The sequence below is a fragment of the Musca domestica genome, unplaced genomic scaffold, assembly GCF_030504385.1.
Source record: "Musca domestica strain aabys unplaced genomic scaffold, Musca_domestica.polishedcontigs.V.1.1 24, whole genome shotgun sequence".
NCBI lineage: Eukaryota > Metazoa > Arthropoda > Insecta > Diptera > Muscidae > Musca > Musca domestica.
In genome coordinates, this window is record NW_026712272.1 from 3,474,170 (window position 1) to 3,492,866 (window position 18,697).

Sequence of the window (18,697 nt, forward strand, 5' to 3'; positions counted from 1 at the left end):
TGTTTACTCATCGACTTGGTGTCTCTTTAAGTTTTTCACTTTTCCTTTTTTTATTCATTGAAGAGAATTGTACAATTATCTTGTTTCTTGATTTAATTCGATAAGAGATCCCAAAGCGAGAGAGAAGCTGTAATCTATTTAACAACTGTCTATACCTTCACTTCGACATAATTTCTGTGTTGCGTTCAATCATCTTTTGCTCAACGTTTTTAACTCTCATTTCCATTTCATTTATCTGTCTGCTTTTCTCTTTGTCTTTATTTTGGAGTTCAATGACATGAGCAGCAATATTAGTTAATGTTTCATTTATTTTGTATAGATTCTCAGTTACGTTGTTGTTAGAAACAGTAAATGTAGTCATGTTAATGAACATTTGTTGCATTGCTGTTCTTCATTATCATTGCTGTACTCATTATTACGCTTAGTTTGAGACTCGGGGAATGCGTTGTTGTTGTTGGGGATAGTGAGTACAGACTTTTTTGAGGATTACTAAAAGGTCAAAGGACAAAATTAGAAAGATCCGTAGCCTACAGATCACTAGATATACTATTTTATATCTAAAATATGGCCTTCTATGTAGATCTTCTCCTTATTAAAAGCCCATAGTGTATCATATATTTAAAGAAAAAATATTGAATATTTTCAATCTATTGAAGGTCTATATGCAATATATTTGTATTTTTTATATTTATTGAAAACTTACATTATTAAACTTATAATAAATATAGTTAAATTATCAGTAGGGTACAAATGGCGTTTCTTCCTCAACATTCCAAAGCATGATCCGGACCAAGTCGCGTTACCAATAGCGATGAATAACACTGCATTCATAGGTGAAAAGGTGAGTAATGTTACAAAATATAGATGACGCTCTTTTAGGGTTAAGTTCAAATACGAACATAATGTTGCCAATACTAACCACAAATAAAAGTAACAGGAATTGTATGTGTATCATAAAATCATTTTAAAAAAAATTTAAGCTTTTTTTGGAAAAAAAGAAAGACCCGTAGCTTATAGGATACTATAAAATTTTTTATAAAGAAAAATCTAAAGGAATTCCTTTTATATAGATCTTCTTTTAAGCAAAACCCAATAAAGTATCATTTATTTATTCATTCTATATAGATCTTCTCTTAATAAATATACAATATAACGGCATCTATTTACCGCATGCAGCAAGGCATATTCTATCATATTTATTTCTAACGATTCGAAGGTCTGTCAATTATTTGCGTAACAATTTGAGGCATTATATTTACAGAAGTTCGTTTAAGAGGTATTTTAGCTATTTAAAATCCTTCAAAAGTGTGCTAGCTACATGAGGGGAGGTATGTGGCTTGGTTTATGCCTTTGATTAACAAATCCTAAAAAATGGCTACACAGTATAGGATCGCCATATCTACTCTACTATTATCTTTAAAGTCTGTTGATTTACAAAACCCTATTTTTAAACATTCTATCCAATAAACGTTAAGCGACGTGTAGTGAGTGTTATTTCACTACATCCCTCACCTTTTTAAAGTTTCTGTAATATGATATGGCACTTCATTTTGCGATAGAACCGCTATATTCACCCTACACATATCTATAAAAAATATCGATTTACATAGCTCTATTTTGAGGCTTTCTATCTACAGTAGGTCGTTGAAAAGTTATTTTATTTGTAGAAAATCCTTGAAAAGTCTTCCAGCTATAAGAGGGTGTGTAGTTTTTATTACATCGCTCACCTTAACAAATCCCAAAAAATGGCAACACGGAATAGAACCGCAATATCTACTCTACTATTATTTATACTGGCTATTGATTTGCAAAACCCCATTTTTAAGCGTTTTATTCAATTAAAGCCATTCGAAGCTATTTCATCTATAGGAAGTATAAAACTTAATATCAATGAAAATATATGACAAAATATGATACGGCAATTCATTTTGCGATAGAACCGCCATCTCCACGCTACTTATATTTTAAAATGTAATCGATCACAGCAAAGACATATAATATAATAAGATGGGACATTATATTGTTACTTTTCTTCAATAGATGGCGTTGGTAGTGGAAAAGTATGTTATGTCACGATATCGTGACATAGCATTATGTTATATTTTAACAGAGCTGACACTTTTAAGGGTTGTTGTTGATTTTTATCGACTGAATGTGCAAAGAAATGCTCTGGAATAGATTTTTGAGAGCATGTCTATCATACCTGATATTTTTTTCCGCGTATGTCCGCCATTTTTCGACGATATCGGAATAACATATTTTTCTTAAATTTCAAATGCATTTCTGTTATGTCGCCTGCCATCTATTACCTGATAGAAAAATTAAAGCCCATATGCATTTTGTCCAGTCTTTATAGTTTTATGTCTTTGCTTAAGACGACTTGGTTCATGTCTTTACTTAATGCATACTTAAAGTTGGCAAAGCGTAATTTGATACGGCTTTGCAATTTAGCAGTAGAACCGCCATCTCTACCCTACTATATATTATCTTAGAACTAATTGACTTCCAGATCACCTTTTCAGCGGATTTGAAAATATAAGGTATTTTTTCCATAGAATATATATTAAAAGAAACCCCTTTTTTATTTACGATATTGTGACATATTTTTCCACTACCAAAGTCATCAACTGAATCAAAGAAACAATAAAATGTCCCATTTTATTATATGTCTTTGCTTAAGACATTTCGGTTGATGCCTTTGCTTAACAAATCCTTAAATTTGGCAAAACATTACAGAACCCCTATATCTGCCCTACTATTAAGGAAAAAGGCTATTTTTGAAAATATTTTTTTTTTTATCGGATTATGTTTAATTATAGTTCAGTCAGTATATCTAATTCTTTCAATTTCTCATTTGTATTATAGGACAAAGCAGGCCTGTGAAATGTTAGGAGTGTTGCAGACTGTCATATATTCAGCCCAGTCCGATTTTTGTGTTTTCCTTTCAGGTTTGGATTGTAAAGCACAGTTGTAAATTTAATTATTTTAATTTATACGGATTAAAATGCAAGTTTTATATTTTTTTTGTAAAACAACAACACACACATTGTCTTTATTTGTTTACGATTATTTTTAAAATACATGTTTATGTAAAAAAATCATATTTAAATATAATTACAAATATATATAAAAAATTAAGAATAAAGGAAAGAAGTTGGAACGTAAGTTTGCGTTTAAGAATTAGAATGAGAACAAATATTATAAAACTTAACACTGGACTGAATGAGCCATATATTTTCAGTATATTTAAGTAATTATTATGAGAGAAACATAAATAGCAAGAAAATGGAGGAAAATTAGAAAATAATAAAAATGGAGAACAATGTGAAAGGGTGCTAAAGTTTGGGAGCAATAGATTGAAAATAAAAGTTAAATAAATACGCAAGAGACACAGTATAAATCACAGAACAGATTCATTATAAAAAGGATACTGCAAAGGTAATTGAGAATAAAAAAAAGGAAAGTCGCCGTATGCTGTCTATAAAGAATAGGTCAATAAAAAAATCGCTTCGAAATTGTTTTTCACAATCACATGTTATCCTCTTCTTTACTTATGATAGGGCCCGTAATGGGGACCACCATAATGTGGCCCATAGTGGGGTCCCTCAGCCGGATATGGAGCATAACCATGATATAGAGCTGGCAAAGGTGCTGGAGCGGGGGCAGGGGCAGGCGCCAATTTCGGTACTGGAGGTAATGGTGGTGCCGGTGGTACTGGTGCAACATGAGCCACGGGTTCTACGGGCACCGGAACTGGTACTGGTGCATGAGCCTTATATGCCAGAGGCTCCTTACGTACCACAGCATTAAAACCATTATGTGGATCGGCGGTATAATCGACAGTACGTTTTGTGCCATCGGGATCTACAACAGAATAACTGCCCTTAACCACATCACCGTGACGAGTTTCATGTTGACTCTTCAAATCCCCCGTATAACCATCTTGGATGTCATAACCGAAACTGTATTTTGGTGCTGGATCATAGGGCTCGGGTGCGGCAGGTTTGGGAGCTGGAAATATATAAAGAAAAATATTTTTGTTAAAAAAAATGAAATCAGAAGATAATCGAAGAAAAATTGCCAGATCGTCCAAAAGACTAATTTCAGTGATAGATTTCAATAGTTGCAACTTATATATTCAATGTATTGATTTGCCTAAAAGTATACTCATTTATTAATATTTCATAGATACACATAATTTCGATATCAAGATGGCATCCGTTATCTGGTCCATAAACTTAGAAAAGCTATGTCATGATGTGGCGATATAACATATTTTCTACTATCAACGCCATCTATTAAATCCAAGCAACAACGAAATGTTCAATCAAGGACATAAAACTATAAAGACTGGACAAAATGCATATGGGCTTTAATTTTTCTATCAGGTAATAGATGGCAGGCGACATAACAGAAATGCATCGGAAATTTTAGAAAAATATGTTATTCCGATATCGCCGAAAAATGGCGGAAATACGCGGAAAAAAATATCAGATATGATAGACATGTTCTCAAAAATCTATTCCAGAGCATTTCCTTGTACATTGAATCGATAAAATCAACAACAACCCTTAAAAAGCGTCAGCTCTGTTAAATTATAACATAATGCTATGTCACGATATCGTGACATAACATATTTTTTCCACTACCAACGCCATCTATTGAATAAAAGTAACAATGTAATGTCCCATCTTATTATATGTCTTTGGTCCAATCTTTGCATATTTTTATGTCTTTGCTTAATATGGCTTGGTTCAGGTCTTTACTTAACGAATACTGAAGGTTGGTAGAGCACTGAAGCGCAATGTGATATTGGATTGTCATTTTGCAGTAGGGCCGCCATATCTACCCTACTATATATTATTTCAAAGCTTATTGACTTTCAGAACAGCTTTTTTAGGTGTTAGACATATAATTTTTGCAGCAGAACCGCCATTTTAACCTACTACATATTATGTTAAAACTTGTTGACTTTCTGCCATTTAAACACAGAAGGTAATTTAGAAGGGATTTTTATCCATGCCAGATATATTAAAAGAAAATATTTTTTATATATGAGGCTTATATATTTTATATCTACAGAAATTTGCCCATTTTCGGATTTTAGGTAGCAAACAATGTAAGTCATATGCGTCAATGAAAGGATATCTTTCAGAAAATTCGTAGTTATGATTGCAGTGTTGCCGTAAGCCTTTATCTTAGGGTTTTCGATGATAAGAGTTTTCTGTGTATGCTTACAATATAAAATCTATGCCTATAAATATGCTACTCATGCAAGCTTTCAGAAATAATTAAATTTCTCAGACATACTCAGCCAATATTATCATATTAGATTCCATGGAAATATATATCAAAGAGAAAATGAAAGGGAATGAGAGGGAGGGAGGGATTCTCACCTGGTGCCACATGTGGACCTGGTCCTGGATAGGGTCCGTAGTGTAATGGTCCATAATGCAATGGTCCTGGGTATGGTCCCACAACACCGCATTCACATAGGGCCAGAAATACTGCCACAAAGAGTATCTGAAAAGATTAAATGGATTTTTTTTTTATTTTTTTGGCAAAGGAGTTCTTTAAAAGAAACCAAAGCAGGTGATCTAAAAGTTCCAAATTGGACTAAAGAAACCACAACCAAGGAATGTTTATTAATTCTCGTGCAAATATTATCATTTTTAATCGATTTAACCGAACCACACGTTGGGCGCCATTTGACCAATATCAATATGGACTATGGCTGTTGGTTATACGGCATTTTGGGAAATTTCAAATTTTAATTTGGCCCTAACTTATGGCATTTTTGAAAATACATTATTTCGGATCACACGTTGGGCGCTTATTTTTCAAGGATAATTTCTATACATTTTTCTTATCAGTTTTTTAGGTAACAGACTAAATACGTTTCGTTCTTATTTTTATATTTTCCAAAATGCATTTCACCGAAACGTTGGACACTATTTGCCGAACCCTTTTTTTCGACATGAACTATGGTAAATTGTTGTAGCCCAATCTGGGCACTTTCAAATCTTATTTCATTTCTTATCTAATTTCAAATCTTTCATTTTGTAAGACTCAATTTAATTTGAAAAAATATGTTACCTCTGAATACACGTTGGTCGCCTACGACGATTTCTATACATTTTTGTTATTAATATTTTTTTAAGATACAAGACTGGAGACATTTTTATTACCTCAATTTGTAAATATTTTTGAAGCCACATTTCACCGAACCAAACGTTGGGCGCCATTTGCTAAACTCGCCATTGTAAGTGAAAGAAGTGTACGTCATGTTGGACACTTTCAAATCTTATTTATTCTTTAAAACTTGAAGCATTTTTAGAACTTCGTTACTTCGGATCACACGTTGGGCGCCATTTGTCAAAGACATGTTATACATACTTTTTATACCCTCCACCATACTATGGAGGGTATATTAATTTTGTCATTCCGTTTGTAACTCCTCGAAATACTCATGTCAGACCCAACAAAGTATATATATTCTTGATAAGCGTAAAATTCTAAGACGTCTGTCTGTCTGTCCTTCTGTCTGTCTGTCTGTCTGTTGTAATCACGCTATCTTTCGAACAAATTGAGATAGAAGGCTAAATTTTTGCAGACATGTATATTTTGCCAGTAGGCAGAATAAGTTCGTAAATGGGCCATGTAAGTCCAAGTTATCATATAACTCCTCCATATAACGGTACCTCCTGATATTCGGTATTTTGATGATTTTAGCGACATTATTTACCGGAATTGTTTCAAATTTGGCATTTGAAGTTCGTAATGGATACTACATCCTAAGTCAGAAAATGGGCCATGTAGGTCTACGTCTTCGTATAGCCCCCATATACCGTACCCCCCGATATTCGGTATTTTGAAGATTTTAGCGACATTATTTACCGGGATTGTTTAAAATTTCGCATGTGAAGTTCGTAATGGATACTTCAGCCCATGTCAGAAAATTGTCTGTGCAGGTTCACGTCTTCGTATAGCCCCCATATAACGGTACCCCCTATATTCGGTATTTTGATGATTTAAGCTACATTACAAACAGATTTTTCTTTAAGTTTCGCATTTAAATATTGTGATAACTTATGACAAAAGTTGCCTATGCAGGTCCACGTCGTCGTGTAGGCATTCGGTATTTTAATATTTTAACAGAATTTTTAACGGATTTTATTTTTTTGGTAATTGTCAAATTTGTACCAAATGGTGGAGGGTATTAAAAGTTCGGCCCGGCCGAACTTACAGCTTTTTTACTTGTTTTTATAAATTTGTCTTTAGGTTCAAGACATAATTTCTTCAATTTTTATTGTTTAAGCTACATTTAACAGAACCACACGCTGGGCGCCATTGGGAGCATTTTTTATTTTAACATAAAGTATGGTAACTTGTGAAAATTGATTCATTCGTATTTGTTCTGTTGGATAAAAATTAATTTACCAACACCTCACATTGGGCGCCATTTTCATTTTACAGCCAGCCAGCGCTTAATCACTAAACTCATTGATAAATACTCCATGTCTTGGGATTATTCAATAAAGGATTGCCCTGATTCAAGGGGCACCAACTCTCCAATATCGACTCACTGACCCTCCAGCTCGCCTATATCAAGCCAATGGCCTTCCAGCTCGCCTATATCGACTCATTGATCTTCCATCTCACTTATAAAAACTCACTGGGCCTCCACCTCGTCTATATCGAATACTGGCCCTTCAATTCGCTTGTATCGAATCACTGGCCCACCATCTCGCCTGCACCGACTCAATGATTGTCTATGGGGACTCATTGGCCCTCCGACTCAACTATATCGACTCACTGTCTTTCAGGTCTTCTATGTCAACTTTCTGTCTCCCTAACTCGACTATATCGACTCCCAGGCCCACCAGCTCGTCTATATCGACTCACTGGCCCACCAGCTCGTCTATATCGACTCTCTGGCCCACCAGCTCGTCTATATCGACTCACTGGTCCACCAGCTCGTCTATATCGACTCACTGGCCCACCAGCTCGTCTATATCGAGCCACTGGCCCACCAGCTCGTCTATATCGAGCCACTGGCCCACCAGCTCGCCTATATCGACTCACTGGCCCTCCAGCTTGTCTATATCGACTCACTGGCCCTCCAGCTCGTCTATATCGAATCACTGGGCCTCCAGCTCATCTATATCGAATCACTGGGCCTCCAGCTCATCTATATCGAATCACTGGGCCTCCAGCTCATCTATATCGACTCACTGGCCCTCCAGCTCGTCTATATAGACTCACTGGCCCTCTAGCTCATCTATATCGACTCACTGGCCCTCCAGCTCGTCTATATCGACTCCATGGCCCTCCAGCTCGCCTATATCGACTCACCGGCCCTCCAGCTCGTCTATATCGACTCACTGGCCCTCCAGCTCGTCTATATCGACTCACCAGCCCTCCAGCTCGCCTATATCGACTCACCGGCCCTCCAGCTCGCCTATATCGACTCACTGGCCCTCCAGCTCGTCTATATCGACTCACTGGTCCTCCAGCTCGTCTATATCGACTCACTGGCCCTCCAGCTCGTCTTTATCGACTCACTGGCCCTCCAGCTCGTCTACTCATTGATCTTCCAGCTCACCTATAAGAACTCACTGGGCCTCCACCTCGTCTATATCGACTCCTGACCCTTCAGTTCGCTTGTATCGACAAACTGGGCTACCATCTCACCAACTCACGGATCCTCCAGTTCAACCATATCCACTCTCTGCCCACCTACCTTGTCTATGGGGACTCATTCTGGGGACTCGACTCACTGCCTTTTAGGTCATCTATGTCAACTTCTGTATCCCTAACTCTTCTATATCGAGTAAGAGGCCCTCGATCTTGGCTGTATCGATTAACTGGCCCTTCCAGCTCGTCTATATCGACTCATTGGCTCTCAAACTCATATATACCGACTCACTAAACCTCCCGCTCGCCTATTTCCTGACCCTCTAGCTCGTCTACATCGACTTACGTGTCTATATCAGCTCACTCATCCTTCAGCTAGTCTATGGGGACTCCTCGGATTTCCTACTCATCTATATCGACTCACTGTCTCTTGGGTCGTCTATGTCAACTTACTGTGTCTCCAACTCGTCTATAGCAAATCCCTGGCCCTCTAATTCATCTATATCGACTCCTTGCCTACATCGAATCGTTTGCCCCCACCTCGTCCATAACAACTCACTGGAACTCAAACTCGTCTCTATCCATTCAGTGGCCTATCAGCTCGATTATATCGTCACTGATCCTCCAGCTCACATATAAGGACTCACTGGTTCTTTGACTCTTCTATATCGACTCACTGGCCCTCAAGCTCATCTACATTGACTCACTGATACTCGAACTCTATTGAGACTTCCGGACTCTTCATCTCCTCTATGAACACAACTCGGTTCTCCAAATACGAAACTTTTTTCTGCTTCGTACCTTCTAATTTTCACAAATAAAATGTTTCGTTTACATATCTTGCACGAATCTGAATAGATTTTAATATTCTTTTCAAATTCACAAAATTTAGGCTCACACACACACCTTTAACATTAACATATCCAAAGGATATGTTACAACTTTCTTGCCGATCGTACGCACAAATTCGCAAATGTCTATGCCTGTTACAGCAACTTTTGTATATCCTTTTTAGTTATTTGATCGAATAACAGCAACAACAGCTATTGCCGATACACACACTATCCGTTTACAATGAATCGAAAAAGTTGAAAAAATTAACTGAGGCTAAGGCCCTGACAGTTCTTAACTTTTATAGTCAGCGTTGGTCGTTTAGAAGCTGACAAACGCTGCAAGGAACCCAGAAACAAAAAAGACACACTTTTATGTGCTGTTGTTATTGTTGTTTGTAACTTCATGTGGTTTTTGCTCCGACGAAGTTTAACAGTTGTTGTTGATTTTTTTTTCGTTTAAATGTCGCCAGCTTCACATGCAGCTCAATAACAAACACGAAATCAAAATTTTCCCGACTTTACTGTTGTGCTGTTGTTGGCGACGGGGAGGATGCAGAGATGGGGATAGTGGTGCTAGTATGGCGGTATGCTATTATGCTTTTTTGTTTGGTTTCTTGCTCTTGTTGTTGGTTTTTCGTTAACTAACAATCGATTTAGCCAAACTAGACATTTGGCCACTTGGCTGCGGTGCGGCATGGATCGATGAACAATGCGCTAATTTAAGTAACAAATCTCTAGGAGAATCGAGCATAAGGACAGACCGAAAGTGACACTCAGGGGGACAGTGAAACAAAACAAATGCAAAGAAAAAAAATAAGCTCCTCGGGTCCAATAGAAAGTCTCGGTATTCGCTATGGACAAACATAAATGTTTAAGGTCATGTTGGGCGCCAGTTCGTAAAAAATTTCAATCGCAGAGTAGATGCTGGATCTCTAGCCTCTATCGATTCACTCGATCTCACTGGCCCACCAGCTCGTCTATATCGACTCACTGACCAGCTCGTCTTTATCGACTCACTGGCCCACCAGCTCGTCTTTATCGACTCACTGGCGCACCAGCTCGTCTTAATAGACTCACTGGCGCACCAGCTCGTCTTTATAGACTTACTGGCGCACCAGCTCGTCTTTATAGACTTACTGGCGCACCAGCTCGTCTTTATGGACTCACTGGCGCACCAGCTCGTCTTTATCGACTCACTGGCCCACGAGCTCGTCTATATCGACTCACTGGCCCACCAGCTCGTCTATATCGACTCACTGGTCCACCAGCTCGTCTATATCGACTCACTGGTCCACCAGCTCGACTATATCGACTCACTGGTGCAACAGCTCGTATATATCGATTCACTGCCTCACCAACTCTTCTATATCGATTCACTGCCTCACCAACTCTTCTATATCGACTCACTGGCCCACCAGCTCGTCTATATCGACTCTCTGGTCCACCAGCTCGTCTATATCGACTCACTGGTCCACCAGCTCGACTATATCGACTCACTGGTGCAACAGCTCGTATATATCGATTCACTGCCTCACCAACTCTTCTATATCGATTCACTGCCTCAACAACTCTTCTATATCGACTCACTGGCCCACCAGCTCGTCTATATCGACTCACTGGCCCACCAGCTCGTCTATATCGACTCACTGGCCCACCAGCTCGTCTATATCGACTCACTGGCCCACCAGCTCGTCTATATCGACTCACTTGCCCACAAGCTCGGCTATATCGACTCACTGGCCCACCAGCTCGTCTATATCGACTCACTGGCCCACCAGCTCGTCTTTATCGACTCACTGGCCCTCCAGCTCGTCTATATCGACTCACTGGCCCTCCAGCTCGTCTATATCGACTCACTGGCCCTCCAGCTCGTCTTCATAGACTCACTGGCCCACCAGCTCGTCTTTATCGACTCACTGGCCCACCAGCTCATCTATATCGACTCACTGGCCCACCAGCTCGTCTATATCGACTCACTGGCCCACCAGCTCGTCTATATCGATTCACTGGCCCACCAGCTCGTCTATATCGATTCACTGGCCCACCAGCTCGTCTATATCGACCCACTGGCCCGCCAGCTCGTCTATATCGACTCACTGGCCCGCAAGCTCGTCTATATCAACTCACTGGCCCGCCAGCTCGTCTATATCGATTCACTGGCCCACCAGCTCATCTCTATCGATTCACTGGCCCACCAGCTCATCTCTATCGATTCACTGGCCCACCAGCTCATCTCTATCGATTCACTGGCCCACCAGCTCATCTCTATCGATTCACTGGCCCACCAGCTCACCTCTATCGACTCACTGGCCCGCCAGCTCGTCTCTATGGACTCACTGGCCCGTCTCGTCTCTATGGACTCACTGGCCCACCAGCTCGTCTATATCGATTCACTGGCCCACCAGCTCATCTCTATCGATTCACTGGCCCACCAGCTCATCTCTATCGATTCACTGGCAGACCAGGTCATCTCTATCGACTCACTGGCCCACCAGCTCATCTCTATCGACTCACTGGCCCACCAGCTCATCTCTATCGACTCACTGGCTCACCAGCTCGTCTCTATGGACTCACTGGCCCACGAGCTCGTCTCTATCGACTCACTGGCCCTCCAGTTCGTCTATATCGACACACTGGCCCTCCAGTTCGTCTATATCGACTCACTGGCCCACCAGTTCGTCTATATCGACTCACTGGCCCACCAGTTCGTCTATATCGACTCACTGGCCCACCAGCTCGTCTATAACGACTCACTGCCCCACCAGCTCGTCTATAACGAATCACTGGCCCACCAGCTCGTCTATAACGACTCACTGGCCCACCAGCTCGTCTCTATGGACTCACTAGCCCGTCTCGTCTCTATGGACTCACTGGCCCACCAGTTCGTCTATATCGACTCACTGGCCCACCTGTTCGTCTATATCGACTCACTGGCCCACCAGTTCGTCTATATCGACTCACTGGCCCACCTGTTCGTCTATATCGACTCACTGGCCCACCAGTTCGTCAATATTGATTCACTGGCCCACCAGCTCGTCAATATCGACTCACTGGCCTTCCAACTCGCTTATATCGACTAAGTGGCCCACCAGATCGCCAATATCGGGTCACTGGTCTACCTGCTCGCCTATATCCACTCACTGGACCACTAGCTCACCTATATTGACTCACTGGCCCTCCAGCTCGTCTGCATCGACTCACTGGCCCTCCAGATCGTCTGCATCGACTCACTGGCCCTCCAGCTCATCTACATCGACTCACTGGTCCTCCAGCTCGTCTATATCGATCCAATGGCCCTCCAGCTCCTCTATATCGACTCACTGGGACTCCATCTCGTTTCTAAGATTTTTTTTTCATATTTTGAACTATTATTAACACCTACTTTTTCCCTTTTTGAGCCACTGTTCCCACCCCATATGGTTTTGGCTGCAATAATCGCCAATTTAATATGCCTTTGCTGGAAAGTCAGAAAAAAAAGACACAACAAACCGACTCTTGTAAACTTTAGGGATTTTTCTTAAAGACCAATCATTGAAACCTGTAACCACCTACAATTTTTGGTGGAAAACAAACAAACGAAAAAGCAATGCCGGCGTTAGCTTCTAGCTGGGCAAAGCCGGTTAAATAGCAAAAGGTTACTTTTCCGCGCACATAAATAAAACTCTAACTAAGGGCTTTGGACATGTTCCTCCAACTTTTTTTTTTCAACCAAACAATTTTGTGATTATACAATTCTTCAATTGGAAAATAATTTGGTCTTTGGGTCAGTGGGTAGAAAAAAATAGCTAAACAATGGGGTTTACACAAAACTAAGAAAAGTATGTGCCAAATCCAAAGAAAAAAATTCGATAATTTATTGCTCAAGTAAAAAATAAAATATAAAAAAAAAACAACAACTGTAATCACTTTCAATTGTCTTGTAATTGTCATTGATTTACATCTGCTCATAACCTCTTTTTCCCCTCACTGGCGATATGTCTTCATCATTGTTCGATATTGGTCATATGTTGTTGTAGGAGAATTCTGCCATTCATTCATTCATTGATGACTTGGCTATTATCTCCTTAAATGTCGGGGGTAAGGCGAAGGAGGAGGAGGAGGAAAAGTTATGCTCATTAAAATGCTTGTCAAACCGATCTTAAGATTATTACTTTTTATAGAGATTCCAAGTGCGCTATGGTGGCATGAATGGAAAGACATGTCAACTTTGTGCTGATGGCAAATAAATTAAATTATAAAAATCGTTTCGATAAAAACAATGACAAACATAGAAAGATTTTTGCATAATCGAAGTTGTGATGAAATAAGGACTGTTTTGGGAAAATTTGAAAATATTTAATTCGTCTAAAGATACCTCGCTAGCTCACCAGGAAAGACTTAACAGTTCCGGCCAACCACTTTAGATTATACCGGCTCGTTTGGACTCAGTGGCCGCCTTGTTCGTCAAGATTGGCTCACCCTTCATTTCGTCTCCAACGACTCACTGGTCCACCAGCTCATCTATATCGACTAAATGCCCCACCAGCTCGCTTTTATCGACTCACTGACCCACCAGCTCGCTTATATCGACTTACTGGAACTCAAGCTCGCCTATATCGACTCACTGGCCCTTCAGTTCGTCTATAGACTTACCAGATCGTCAAGACTTTACCAACTCGTCAAGACATTACCAGCTCGTCAAGACTTTACCAGCTTGTCAAGACTTTACCAGCCCGTCAAGACTTTACCAGCTGGTCTAGACTTTACCAGCTGGTCTAGACTTTACCAGCTGGTCAAGACTTTACCAGCTGGTCAAGACTTCACAAGCTCGTCAAGACTTCATACCCACGTCAAGACTTTAACCAGCTCGTTAATACCTTACCAGCTTGTCTCTATCGACTCACTGGTCCTCCAGCTCGTCTTTATCGACTTACTGGAACTCAAGCTCGCCTATATCGACTCACTGGCCCTTCAGGTCGTCTGTAGACTTACTAGCTCGTCAAGACTTTACCAGCTGGTCTAGACTTTACCAGCTGGTCAAGACTTCATCAGCTCGTCTAGACTTCTCCAGCTCGACTAGACTTCACCAGCTGGTCAAGACTTTACCAGCTGGTCAAGACTTCATCAGCTCGTATAGACTTCACCAGCTCGTCTAGACTTCACAAGCTCGTCAAGACTTTAACCAGCTCGTTAATACCTTACCTGCTTGTCTCTATCGACTTACTGGAACTCCAGCTCGTCTGTATCGACTCGCACACTCCACCTCGCCTATATCGACTAACTGGCCCTCCACCTCGCCTCAATCGAATTACTGGCTCTCCAGTTCGTCTTTAGACTTTACCAGCTCGTCAAGACTTGGCCAGCTCGTCCACACTTTACCAGTTCGTCTAAGCATCACCTGTTCGTCAAAACTTTACCAGCTCTCTTAGACTTCACCAGTTTGTCTAGATTTCTTTGGCTAGGCCATAATATAAATATATTGTTAGGTAACCGCTACCAAGAAACGACTCCACTTCTTTGCCCAGCCTCTCCTCTCCATACCACCACCTTTATCTGCCGGCTTCAATGTCCATGCTCACGAATCAATAGTCCATCGTTACAGACGGTCATTATCCACCTAGCAAAGGATATTCAATGACTTTATGTAAGCTCCGGTTTGTCGTCTTCCGATCTTACGGCCATTGGTGGTTTGTTTTTCATTTCTCTCTGGTAACACCCTTCAGGAACCAGAACCAGAGAAATTTCTTCGGATTTTCCTACTTCTTCGTTGCATTCTTTTCCTGCTGATTTAACACATTTGTCGAAAATGTTGGACCCTTCAGTGCGTAGGGGCTTTTTTCCTCTTCTGCAAAAGTATTATTTATTTATTTTCTTATCAAACTTGCATTTACATAATCATCATTATAATTGCTTCTATTATTTTTTAATAAATTGCTAAGTTCCTTCCGGAGTGGTTTTCAGCGCTGATACGACACCGGAATCCTAGGATTTCAATAGTCTGTTTAGGTTCCTTGGAAAACCAGATCGTCTGTAGGCATCTAGGGAGTCCATAAAGTCTGTGTATACTCCATTGGTCTCGATGTCGTCTGTGTAGGCTTCTTCGCCTAACAAATCTCTCTATGTAGGCCTCTTGTGCCTCCAGATCACCTGAATAGGCTACTTGGCTATACATATTGCCTGTGTAGGCTTCTTGGGCCTCCAGGTCCTCTATGTAGCCTCCTTGGACATACAGATCATATGTACAGAATCCTTTTCCCTCTAGCTCTCATTGGAACTCCAAATGGAGTGTAGACTCGGTGGCTCTCGATGTCTCCGTGTAGGCTTCTTTGCCCAACAAATCTCTCTATGTCTAAGTCCAGATCGTCTAAATAAATTCCTTGGTTGTTCATATTGTCGGTGAAGGCTTCTTGGTCCTCCAGATCTTCTGTGTAGCTTCCTAGGGCATTCAGATATTTCTGTACAGACTCTCTGGCCCTTTAGCTCCTCTTTGTAGACTTCTTGGCCTTCAGCTCTCGTATGTGGTCTCTTTGGCCATACAGGTCGTCTATATGAACTCTCCAGCCCTACAATAAATCTATATGGATTCTCTGGCGCTACAAATGAGAAAGCCAACACAACCGGTTCAAAGTACCTATGCACACTAGGTCAAATGACCACTTTTTCTGTGCGAAATTAATTGCAACTAAAATATTGCACTATTTCAAACTAAAATGAAGGCAAGCGTTAAAGAAAGTGTAAAATCGGTAAATGAAACAAAAAATACATCACTTAACATTCATAAACCAGACTTTTCCGCCAAATTTTTTAAATAGTCATAGTGATAAATGTAGGTTCTTGTGTGGTATTAGAAGACATTTTGCAATCAGTTTGATCTTTGACACAAGTTATTAACCGATTTTTTCTACCACAACTACATTTTAAAATACCAGCAGTCATCTCCTCCTTAAAATTAGTCCCATAATCACGATCTTGAGTAAGTAATGAGAAAAGTACTATAATTTTTCAAAAACGAAAAAAATGTTTTGTGTATGTATGTATATTTTGTTTGAAATATTTGTTTATTCTTCTTCTAAATTACCATTTATATGTAATTCATTTTCTAAACATAAGTTATTTAAGGCATCAAGGGAAGAAAGCGAAAAAATTGACATTTCATAGCCTGTTCATCTTCATTGATTTCGTCGCCTGTCTCATTCTCATTAACTTCTTGGGTTGGATAAAACGAACTTATCATTTCAACAACTTCAGGTGGTAGTTGCAAAAACTTTTGATGTTGAATACGTCTGCTTAAATATTTTGTAAAAATCAGTGGATTTGATGTATCAGCAGATCTGTTAAAAATATCTGGAAGACTATTAATGCGGTCGTACGTACGTGCATGATGTAATCTGTCTGATTTATACATTTTATGTCGCGATTCAGCAGCACTGTCCAAGAAACCCAACGGCAAAACAGAACTATCAATTATATCCTTTGAGTGTGTAAGAACCTTATGTACAGTGTACAATTTTTGAATAAATTCAGCTGTGGCAAATCAAAAAGTTTGAAATATCAACCCGAAGACTTAGCTGCCTCCAGAAGCGCTTTGAATTGTTTCCTTTTTTTCGCAACTGCTTCTTTGTCTTCATCTGTTCTGATCTGTCATTTTTGTAGGTTCAGTCTGTAGCCCAAATGCAAAATTTACTCAAAAAATCGGATCCAATCTAAATTTGTCAGCATTCTTCCCAATTTTTCGTATTTTGATGTTAAAGATTTGCAGAACAAACGCGTTTTTTTCTTTTAAGATTTTCATTGAATCTTCGGAAATATCGTCAGCTCCAATTTTGTTCACGACATAGTTGACAACCTTAGCAAGATTTTCCTTTTGCCAACATTCATGCAGCCAAACTTAAAACAACTCGCCTTTTGTTATAGCATGGTAACATAGAAAAAACGATTTTTCTTGAAAAGCGCTAAAAAGTGCGATTTATAGTAAAGTAGAATCAATTAACTACATCTTAATTGAATCATTTCTTTTTTACTTTTTGTCTGCCGACATTCGCCGAAATTTGTAAAGCTTACATGAACTCGTAATTTAAAATCACTCAAACAAATTTGAGGTTATGTAAAAAAGTCAGCATTTATTTTTGTAAATAAACGATATCTACACTTTTTATTAACTGGGACATAAGTACTCACTTATAATTTTGTCTTTCATTTCAAAATTTCCGTCATTTATTTACACTGGATAAAAAACAAGCACTTGAAACTTCTGAAAATAATAGACTGCGCAAACAGTCTTTCAATAACGTGTTACAATGGTAACTTTTATTGATTGCTGTTAAACGGTGTTTGACATTTTACAAAAACAAAGTGAAGTCTATGTTATTTTGGACTATTCCCTACATGGTGGCAACAATGATCAGTCTAAAATCGCCCTTACGAAATTCGACTTTCGCACAGAAAAAGTGGTCATTTGACCTAGTGTGCGATGTAGAAGTGAGAAAGAAAACAAAACCCAATGTTTTCATTGTTAATTCGATTCTAACATCCGGCTCGAAGGACCAATGTAAATATGGGAAAGGGAACACAACCATACAGTTTGACAGTTCTTTCGATTCTAATATACGACTCGAAGGGCCAATCTACAAGTTAGGAATGAAATACAAACTGATGGTTTAATTGTTGAATCGAATCTTGGTTTTATTTAAAAATATTTTCCTTAAGTACTACAAAAACTAATCTAACTTAACCTAATCGCATCCACTCAATTGTTCTTAATTTTAAAGATCACTGAATTGTACACCTGTAATATTTTATGATAGCTAGGAAATATGTAATTTTAGAATATTTGTTTTTAATTGCTAGACTTTCGAAGCCCCGCACTCAAAACTATGTATAATGTATTTTGTGCCCTGGCTCTCAAGTCTTGGTCGTGGTCTTCTACAAAACCTTGTGTTTTTCTATCAGACTTCGTGGTCTTCTCTAGGACCTTGTGGTTTTCTATAAGACCTCGCGGTCTTCTACAAGACTTCGTGGTCTTCTGTAATAAAAACTGGAACAGTCTCCCTACCACCATCTGTCCATTTGGACAATCCACACACACGCTCAATTCCCCTTTTAACATATTTTATTAGTTTGTTGGTTGGAGTTGTCTTTGCCGTTTGTGGCGCATGGAAAATCATGTCATTATGTTTCGTGACCTTTTCCTTCATGTCAACACAAAAAAAAAAAAAGACGCCAACAACAAACACACAATTCGCGGATAC

General features: G+C 39.5%; 1 protein-coding gene across 1 annotated transcript; it reads right to left on the reverse strand.

Annotated features, from left to right (window-relative positions):
• Positions 1-3,130: 3,130 nt before the first annotated feature.
• LOC101893650 (larval cuticle protein A3A) lies at positions 3,131-9,755 on the reverse strand. The gene is made up of 3 exons (XM_005184682.4): positions 9,544-9,755; positions 5,397-5,523; positions 3,131-4,011 (listed from the first exon to the last, which is right to left on the reverse strand). The coding sequence occupies exons 1-3, from the start codon at positions 9,556-9,558 to the stop codon at positions 3,548-3,550; spliced, it is 606 nt and encodes a 201-aa protein (XP_005184739.1). The 5' UTR covers positions 9,559-9,755; the 3' UTR covers positions 3,131-3,547.
• Between the last annotated feature and the right edge of the window lie 8,942 nt (positions 9,756-18,697).